Genomic DNA, 9,033 nt, shown 5'->3' with positions numbered 1-9,033 from the left:
AGGTGACCCTCTCTGTCACAGTACTCGCAGTGATACCTCACCTCTCTCTTGGGAGGTGGAGGCCTTGCCTGCGGACGGGGAAGAGCAGCCCCCTTCTTCTGGGCAATCTGGGCTGTGGCAGCAGGGAGCGTATCGAGGGGATTCCTCAGCTCATTGGGCTTTGGAACCCAAACCTGCTTCTGTGGAGGTGCTTTTTGTGGTTCTTTCAGCACACCATCCACGGGGTCAACAAGCGAAGGCTGCGTGCTCGTGCTAGCAATGTTTAGAGCACTTGGAGCTCTAGCAGCCTTGCCGATCTTATCATACAGCTTGTCAAAGTCAGACTTCGTGTATGTGTAACCGACCCCAAAACCATCACCACGCTTAAACTACTTGATCATCATGCCCAACTGCGGCTCACTGCTAGAAACCCAACTCAAAATCGCCCTAAGATAGGTATTCTCATTCTCCAAGTTGGCTTTCTCTACTGCAAGGTTATCTAAATTAGAAATCAAACCAGGGCAAACATGACAATCAATAGGTGGGCTAGACTCCCCGACCATAGTCTTCCCTAAAGACTTAATCAAGGCGTTCTTATCATCTAGCTCCGACCTAAGCGTGGGACAAAGCTTACAGGCACCAAGCAGAACAGGCCTAGATTTAAGCTCCTCTAGCTCACAAACAATAGTGGCAAACTTAGACTGCAAAGAAGCTAGATCAGACTTAAAAATGGGACACTCATCGCATTCAAGCACATCACTAACGATGGGAGCGTCCTTGACCAGTTCAAGCTCATGCTTGGCCTTGGCTAGCTCGTGAGACATGTCGGCAAGTGAAGTCTTAGCAACATCTAAGTTCGCGACGTTCTTATCATGCTTGGCACGGAGAGCAACAAGATCATTCATGTGAGATATGCAGCCAGCGCACTCATCCTTACTAGATTTCTCTCTAGCACAAGCCAGCTCAGCCCTAAGCTTTCTACGCTCTCTAGCTGCTTCCTTAAATAGCCTCTTCTGGTTGTCGAGAGCGGCGTACAACTCCCTAACCTCAGTGTCAAGCAGGTTGATGTTGGAGTTTACCTCTGAATCACTCTCGGATCCAGGAGAAGAGTCGACGTGCATCGGTGTAGGATGTTCACCCGAAGACGCACGAGCACCATTGGCTTCACCCGCCATGGTACAGAAGCTCTTGCGTCGACCGGCCGCCAAGCAAAGGCCGATGAAGCCGGTGGCATCCTTGTCTCGCTTCTTTTTCTTCTTCTTGTCGTCGTCGTCGGAGGTCGGTGAAGAAGAGCGGTCGGTGTCAGAGCTCTTGTCGAGGTCGCTGAGCTGCGCTAGGAAGGCCTTCTCCCGCTTCTTGGCCTTGTACTGGAAGCGCTTCTTGAGCGACTCCTTGTCGAAGCGTCCTCCCTTGTCCTGGTCATGACTGCGGTGCTTGTGGCGCCGACGCTCCTTGTTGGAGCCTCCCTCGTCTCGGTCGCGGTGGCAGTAGTAGTCGAAGTTGTTGTTCTGGCCACCGCCGGACTTCTTGGGGTAATCGGCGATGAAGTGGTAGCACCCGGGGTTCTTCTTCCTCTGCCTGTTGTGATAGACACGCTGGAACTTATTGATGAGGAGGCACAAGTCGTCGTCGCCCAGCATCTCTAGCTGCTCATCTGTAACAGAAGGCAAAGAGGCAAGAGAAAAGCCAAGAGCAGAGTTAGCGTTAGAGCTCGATCCACTTGGGCCAGTCACAAGAGCGATGCTCTTAGAAGGAGGGGCACCATTGAGCTTGGCTCGTGTCTGGTTATCCACCTCCGTGGCCTTGAGCTTGCTGAAAAGCTCATTCACGGTCAGAGTCTCGTAGCCTGCAGACTCGATGATCGTGTTCACCTTGAGATCCCACACAGAGCGGTCAAGTGCGTAGAGCAACTTGAGGGCCTTCTCATGCTCTGTGTACTCAAGGGCATCAGCAGATCTGTTCGCATTGACTTTGTTCACAATCAATTGGAACCGACTGAACATGTCGCCAATGCTCTCACCCGGCCCCTATGTGAAGTTCTCATATTCACACCGGTGAGTCTCGAACAGTCTAGCCTTCACCTGAGGTGTGCCTTCGTGGTAGTTCTCAAGACACGTCCAAACTTTGTGGGCTTCCTGAAAACCCTGGACGTGTGAGAACTCCACACGAGAAACGCCAGCGAACAAGGCATTGATAGCCTTGGCGTTAGCCTTGTGCTCGGACACCTGAAGAGGAGAGATCCGAATGGCAAGCACCTCGTAAGCCTGGTTCTTGGTGATCTCCCAAACCTCAGCTCCCATGCTTTGCAAGAAGGCTCGCATACGCACCTTCCAATAAGCATAGTCCTCGCCGGCAAACACAGGGATCTTACCAAGACTCGCCATGGTCGCCAAATGGTTTTCGAACCGGTTAAGATACTAAAAACCTCAACCAATCTCTGATACCAATTGAGGGACCGAAAGGGCGACCAGAGGGGGGTGAATGGGAGCCAAATAAAATTTCACGACCTGAAGCAATTTGGTCAAGTCCCAAGTGAACACCCAAACCCTCACTTCTAGAGTGTGCAAAGTGTAGCTATAGCAGAGCTAGACACCAAGCAAAAACTCTAAAAACAAGCTGCGGGAAGATCGGATCAAGAGCAAGGAGTAAGCACTAAAAACAGCACGGTATACTAACACCGGTTAAACCGACGTGTGAAGAAGTACTCCACCGGTTCAACCGACGTTACAGAGCTGGCAGCAGAGAAGCACTCACCGGTTAAACCGATGCTATGGTTTAAACAGCGTCGATTCAGCCGACGATAGGCACCGGATATACCGACAAAATCCAAAACGAACACCGGTGCAGTTGTCCAGAGAGACCTCAAAATGGACTAATGAACACCGGTTGATCCGACGTTCAACAAATCCTATACGCCGGTGCAACGATCCAAACCCCAAAACCCTAACAGACGAAGTTCCTACTCATCGGTTGATCCGACGCATACAACCTCAAAGCGTCGGTTCATCCGGTGATAAGAAAGACAGAGTCCAGAAATGTTTTTCCAGCCCGCGACCTTGGAAACTTCGATGATTGGAGGATCAAATCAAGTCCAAAGGAGCTCAAATTTTGCAGGCATGATCACAAAGGACTTGTGAACATGTCCACGGAAGGAATCGACGAATCACTGCATGGTTTGGGAGGAATCGAAGAATTCCGAGCAAAAATGGGGGTTTTCTCTAGAACGTCAAGAACTTTGAATCAAGTGAACTCGTGATTCCAAGAGGATTAGCACTAGTTTAGATGTATTAGAATCACTACAAAGAGTCACTCGATCATCAGAAAATCACTCGTCATCTCGTGCTCAAGATTCGTCGAAGGAAAATCGAATTCATCCAAAACAAAGCACAAATCGTACAAGATTGAATTGAATTCAAAACCCCGGAGGGCATAAGGAGGATTGGGCCTCCTTTCCCGTTCAATCGTAGTACAAAAACCTCAACAAACCATCCCTAAAGTCCTAATCCTAGAGAGGAGAGGAAGGAACAGAAAGGAGAAGAGGAGGGCGCACGGGATTGAGAGGGGGCGGCTCTGTTCTGGCGCCAGGAAAGAGCCAAGGGAAAGAGAGAGGGTGAGGGAGTTTTTAACCCACTAACTCTAGACTAAAAGACTGAACTACCCCTAGACTCAAAAAGACACTAGAAAGCCTGTAGGGGCAAAACCGAAAAAAGATACAAGGACTCATCCGACGGTCGAGGTTCTTTCTTCGAGTTGAAGTCTTCTCCGCAATGCCGCCGTGTCAATGAAGATCCGGTTCGCGGTTTTGGGGGGTCCGCGAAACCCGGGTAGGTGGCCAGTTTTGAGAAAACCGCCAAAACTTCACGCGCGGGAAGATTCCCGCCTCCACCCTGTGGCCCTAGACGCTGTTCCCGCCTCGTCCTTCTGACGGCCCTAGACGCCGCCTGACGCCCGTCACCTCCTCGCCCGCAGCGAGGCCCTAGACGCCGTCGACACCCGTCGCCTCCGTCAGTCCCGAGACCGACGCCCGTGCCTCCACGACTTGGCATCTTCAACCGCCGTCCGCCTCCTTGGTTTTGTGGTGCAAACCAAGAAACCCGCCTTCTGTCGCCGCTTGCGCCCTCGATCCAGGAGTGGACGCCACAGCTACCGCCCGACACGAGCTCCGGTCCCGGCTGCCCTTCACCGCCGTCCACCGCACGGTCCATCGGCCACAGTATCTCCACAGCAGCTCTCCGTCGACACTTGATGCCCATGTACCTGCAATCCAAAGACCAAGCGCACGATCACACCGCACGATTGACAATTCACTCATCACAAGCAGAATAGAGTACTTAACATTCCTCAATTCCGAAACTGTACACATCCCCAGCACATGAAACATTGTCACCGGTTGCGTACTCTGTAGATCATAAGCTAGAACGGTTGATTTCAAATTTAAAAGTAAGTTGAAATACTACACATTATTATGATAATTAGCATTCTTACCTGGGGGGACATATCCAACTGTTCCTTTTATTGCAATTGAAGAAGCGGAGATCACGTCAGCGAAGGATGAAGTTGTCGGATCAACTCTGAATCTTGCAAGACCAAAGTCCCCGACATGAGCTATCATATTTTCATCCAAAAGAATGTTGCTAGGCTTCAGATCACAATGAACAATAGCGCCTTGATTGTTATGGTGAAGGTATTCTAACGCATCTGCGACATGCACCACAATGCATATCCTTTGAGCAAGTGTAATACGGGTGAAAGCTGAAATGTCTCCGTCATCTCGAGTTGAGTATAATAAGGCATGCAAGTCACCTCTTGGCATGAACTCGGATACTAAAGCTTTGAAATCATTTCCCTTTGAATCAGTACTTGAACATGCCGTTATGATACGAACTAGATTTCGGTGCCTCACATTTCTTAGGGCATTACATTCTGCGACAAAGCTCTTTTGTGTTCCTTTTGTCTCGAGGCTGAAAACTTTCACAGCAACCATGGTTCTGTCTTGAAATAGTTTTCCTTGGTATACAGAAGAATATCTTCCTTTGCCAATTAAATTGTGTACCGAGAATCCCTCAGTTCCTCTGTACAGGTCATTATAAGAAACTTTGGGAAATGTGCTCCCAAATGTGGGCAAGGATACAGACTTTCTCTTCTGTTTTCCTCTCCAGAGCACAATTACAGATACGACCATAGCAAGTGACAGAAGGGTGGCTAAGGGGACCATCACTTTCCATACAATAGATTGATGCTGCTTACTTGAGTACAAAGGCTTGGCAGGACACGCAGGCAGGTGTAACTCCAATGCCCCACCACAAAGCCCTGGATTTCCATCAATCCACATGGCAGTCACATTACTGAATATTCCTTTTGTTGGGATCTCACAATTGAGGTGGTTGAATGACAAATCGAGCAGCTCAAGAAGTTTCAGGTTTGCAAGTGACGTTGGTATTGATCCAGTAAGATTATTGTGAGACAAGTTAAGAATTTGTAGACTAGTTATACCTCCTAGGGACGCGGGGATGTTTCCACTGAAAGCATCATGGTCGAGGTTGATATCTTCCAAAGATTCACAGTTACCCAAAGTTCTAGGAATTTCTCCGGATATATTATTTGATGAAATATGCAAATATGTAAGCTGTTTTGCATTGCCAATGTCATCATGGAGTGTTCCATCTAGGTTGTTGGATGATAAGATAATTTGCACTATTGTTGAAATTCTGAAGAGCTCCTTGGGTATGCTGCCATGAAGATTGTTATTGGGAATGTTCAGAAATCTAAGCATTTGGAGGTTTCCAAGGGCTTGGGGTATCTGTCCATCAAAACGGTTAAAGTCTAGATCTAGCTCTTCTAACTGAGACATGTTTGAGAAGGATGACGGAATGGCCCCTGAAAAGAAATTATTGCTTAGTACACTACTAGAAAAGAGACCTTTGGCATCGGTTGAAGAGGGCCTTTGGTACCGGTTTTTCCAACCGGTACCCGGAAAGTGGTACCAATGGCTAGGGTCATCAGCACCGGGTAAAAGAACCGGTGCCTAAGACTCTCTTACCAAAATATTTTTGTCAAAAAGGTCTGGCTGGGATTCGAACTCAAGATCTCTGACTTCACATGCACCTTTCTTACCATCTCACCTACACATCACTTCTGATGGGAAGAGAGATATTTTCCTTTTAAAATAATCCATGGATGAGCCTAAGGTACTGGTTGGTAACACCAACCGATACCTAAGTCTCCTAAGGTACCGGTTAGTAACACCAACCGGTACCTAAGACTCATCCATAGGCACCGGTTGGTGGTACCACCTGGTACTAATGTAAAAATTACCACCCGGTGCCTATGGAGAGCCTTAGGTATCGGTTGGTGTTATCAACCGGTATCTAAGGCTCATCCATAGGTTCCATCTAGTATATGTACCGGTTTATCTTCATACCGGTACTTTTGGGGTGGACCTTTGGCGTGTTTTCTAGTAGTGGTAATACTACTTGGACATTTGTGAGAGTTCCAATCCATTCAGGAAGTACACCTACAAATCTATTCATGCTCAATCCCACATTGATCAGGTTGCGAAGATTTGCTAAGCCAGAAGGAAAAACACCAGATAGGTGATTGTCCGCCATGTATAGAATCTGGAGTTGTCTAGAAAGGTTGCCTATTGAAATATGGCACATTGCCTTCCAGATGATTCTCTGTAATTGTGAACTCCTGTAGCTCTGTGCAATTGGCTAAGCTATCCATAAACTCCCAGTCTTGCATATTTCTTGTTAGGAGTTTATTTGAATCAAGATTTAAAGAATATAGCCTAGAAAGTTTACCAATGGATCTAGGCACCACCCCTGCGAACCTATTACTTGATACATCGATAAGGGTCAGCTTGGAAGCATTAGTTAATGAAGATGGGATATGCCCATGAAAGAAGTTGTTGTCCAATTCGAAAATCTCAAGATTGGGCAGAGAGTTGCCAATATAGGACGGTACATCTCCGCTTAAATCATTATAGGCAACGCTAAATCCAACTAGGACACAAAGATTCAGAATGGGTTGTGGAAAACAGTAACCTGACAACTTATTGCGACCCATGAACAAGAATTGTAGTGCTGATAACTTCGCGAACTCATTTGGTATGTTACCCTCAATACTATTGAATGCAACATCAAGTACACTAAGGGTTGTGATATTTGCAAGAGAGGTAGGGATGGTGCCTGTAAGATTATTAAGTGAAAGTACCAGCTTTTCAAGTGCATGCGGTATATCTATAGGAATCGGTCCAGTCAGTTGATTATTCCTCAGCCACAGCTCCTTGAGGTTTGAACAGTTTGCAAGACTGGGTATCACTCCCTGCAGCGTGTTATAATCCAACTTGAGTATTTGGAGGCGATGAAGTTGGCCAAGGGATGGAGGGATCTCTCCAGAGAATGAATTCAAGTTGAGCAGTAAAACTTTCAGGAATGTTAGGTTCCCAAGAGAAGGAGAAATTTCCCCCACCAAACCTCGACGTGTGAGATTCAGAGAAGTTACACGATCTGGGTGCTTAACACTACAAAGGACACCTTCCCAGCTGCAAAAGTGGGTCCTATCATTCCAAGACATCAAGGCTTGTTTTGGATCACTGATGCCCTTCTTGAACTCCAGTAGTGACAGCTGATCTGTGAAGTTGCCGTTGAAGGAACACATGGCAACATGTGTATGATGACACCCCATGAGCACCAAGAGGAGCAGTACTCCAATAGAAGTAAGCATCGTAGGTTGGCTTGCTTAGCTCGTTGAAATTAGATCCTGATTATATCCACACAGATAAAGAAACAGAGGATCAATTTGGATAAGTATTTAAATAATTGGGACAAAGAGATCGCAATAAGTCACATGTTTCACCCAATTAATTTTGGCACGTTTGTGCCCATAATTTACTGCCATTAGTAAACATCGCAAGCTTAATATAGATGTAGCTGTATCTACTGGTGCATCCGTCTTCTGTTTTCTTGAACTACCCCTTTGAAGCACGATCTGGCATCGGGTCCGACTGCCGGAGAGGGACAGCAACCTCTGGAATCAGACCAGAGGGCTGGCAGAATAGACCTTTACGAAATCGGGACTCCCTCGCCCTCCTCATTGATGCTCAAGGTAAAAAACCAGAGGGGATGCGACCGCGAAATCCAGTCATGGAAGGATGGGAGATGAAGGCTGAGTCGACACCATGAAAAACTTGCTCTTCTTATCTAAGGGAAAGAAGAACAGAGCTCTTATTTGGCTCTCTTATTAGAGCAAAAATGCTTAATGCCTATCACAAATCTTAATTTGTAAAACTAATAAGCACGACGAGTAAAAAGATCTTGGTAATCCAACGCTCTTTGTTCTTGAAAAGACTTGCAACCCTCAAAAGAAGATCAACAATCTAGAACCGGGATAAGTACTGTTTGTAACTTAATAGTAAAAAGGAATTTATGCACCTTGAGCTATTATCCGCTGCTTCTTAGCCCTGTACCATTAGAGAGAATAGAGTAGTGCAGTTGGAACAGCAATGGCGGGTCATCTTATAACTACACATAAAAAGAATATGTTTGCATCGCAGCTGTGGAGAGTGAGAGAGACTTGTAACACTATGACCATTTTGATGAAAACGATATCCAATAATAGTGGAACTAACTTATCTTGGTTCACAAGCTGCCACTGCAATATTTTTCCAAGAAAGTGATTGCATGCCATAAAATTATCGTAAAATCAAAGTGGTATCAACCCTGGCTTCTCACGCTACTATGCAGCATATACCATCAGTTAAGAAGCTTCTACAATACTCCTCCATCCTAAAATGTAAGACAATTTGCTTTGTTCTAAGTTACAGCAGTCTACATTTGATCAAATTTATAGAGAACAATAGTAACGTCTAAAATATTAAATATGTAAATTATGAAAATATATTTCATAATGGATCTAATTATTCTCATTTGATGTTTAAAATATTATTACTTTTTTCTATAGATTTGGTCAAACTTAGAACAATTTGAGTTAGGACAAACTAAAATACCTTATATTTGAGGAGGGAGTAGTACTTTAATGCTTTCAGAGGCT

At 46.1% G+C, this 9,033-nt stretch overlaps 2 protein-coding genes across 3 annotated transcripts; both read right to left on the bottom strand.

Moving 5' to 3' along the window:
- Nucleotides 1–4,221: 4,221 nt before the first annotated feature.
- LOC120644199 (receptor kinase-like protein Xa21) lies at nucleotides 4,222–6,208 on the bottom strand. Its single transcript, XM_039920761.1, has 2 exons — nucleotides 4,465–6,208; nucleotides 4,222–4,378 (listed from the first exon to the last, which is right to left on the bottom strand). Exons 1-2 carry the CDS (start codon nucleotides 5,828–5,830, stop codon nucleotides 4,311–4,313), a joined length of 1,434 nt encoding a protein of 477 aa, XP_039776695.1. The 5' UTR covers nucleotides 5,831–6,208; the 3' UTR covers nucleotides 4,222–4,310.
- A 113-nt stretch (nucleotides 6,209–6,321) lies between these two features.
- On the bottom strand, nucleotides 6,322–8,554 carry LOC120644200 (receptor kinase-like protein Xa21). Of its 2 annotated transcripts, XM_039920762.1 has the most exons (3): nucleotides 8,415–8,554; nucleotides 7,917–8,183; nucleotides 6,322–7,746 (listed from the first exon to the last, which is right to left on the bottom strand). In XM_039920762.1, exon 3 carries the CDS (start codon nucleotides 7,705–7,707, stop codon nucleotides 6,607–6,609), a length of 1,101 nt encoding a protein of 366 aa, XP_039776696.1. In that variant the 5' UTR covers nucleotides 7,708–7,746; nucleotides 7,917–8,183; nucleotides 8,415–8,554; the 3' UTR covers nucleotides 6,322–6,606. The 2 variants fall into 2 exon arrangements, with proteins under 2 accessions (XP_039776696.1, XP_039776697.1); XM_039920763.1 differs by having other exon boundaries at nucleotides 7,917–8,542.
- Between the last annotated feature and the right edge of the window lie 479 nt (nucleotides 8,555–9,033).

This window comes from Panicum virgatum, chromosome 8K (assembly GCF_016808335.1).
Source record: "Panicum virgatum strain AP13 chromosome 8K, P.virgatum_v5, whole genome shotgun sequence".
NCBI classification, from domain to species: domain Eukaryota; kingdom Viridiplantae; phylum Streptophyta; class Magnoliopsida; order Poales; family Poaceae; genus Panicum; species Panicum virgatum.
This window is presented reverse-complemented; position numbering and strand designations above follow the sequence as displayed.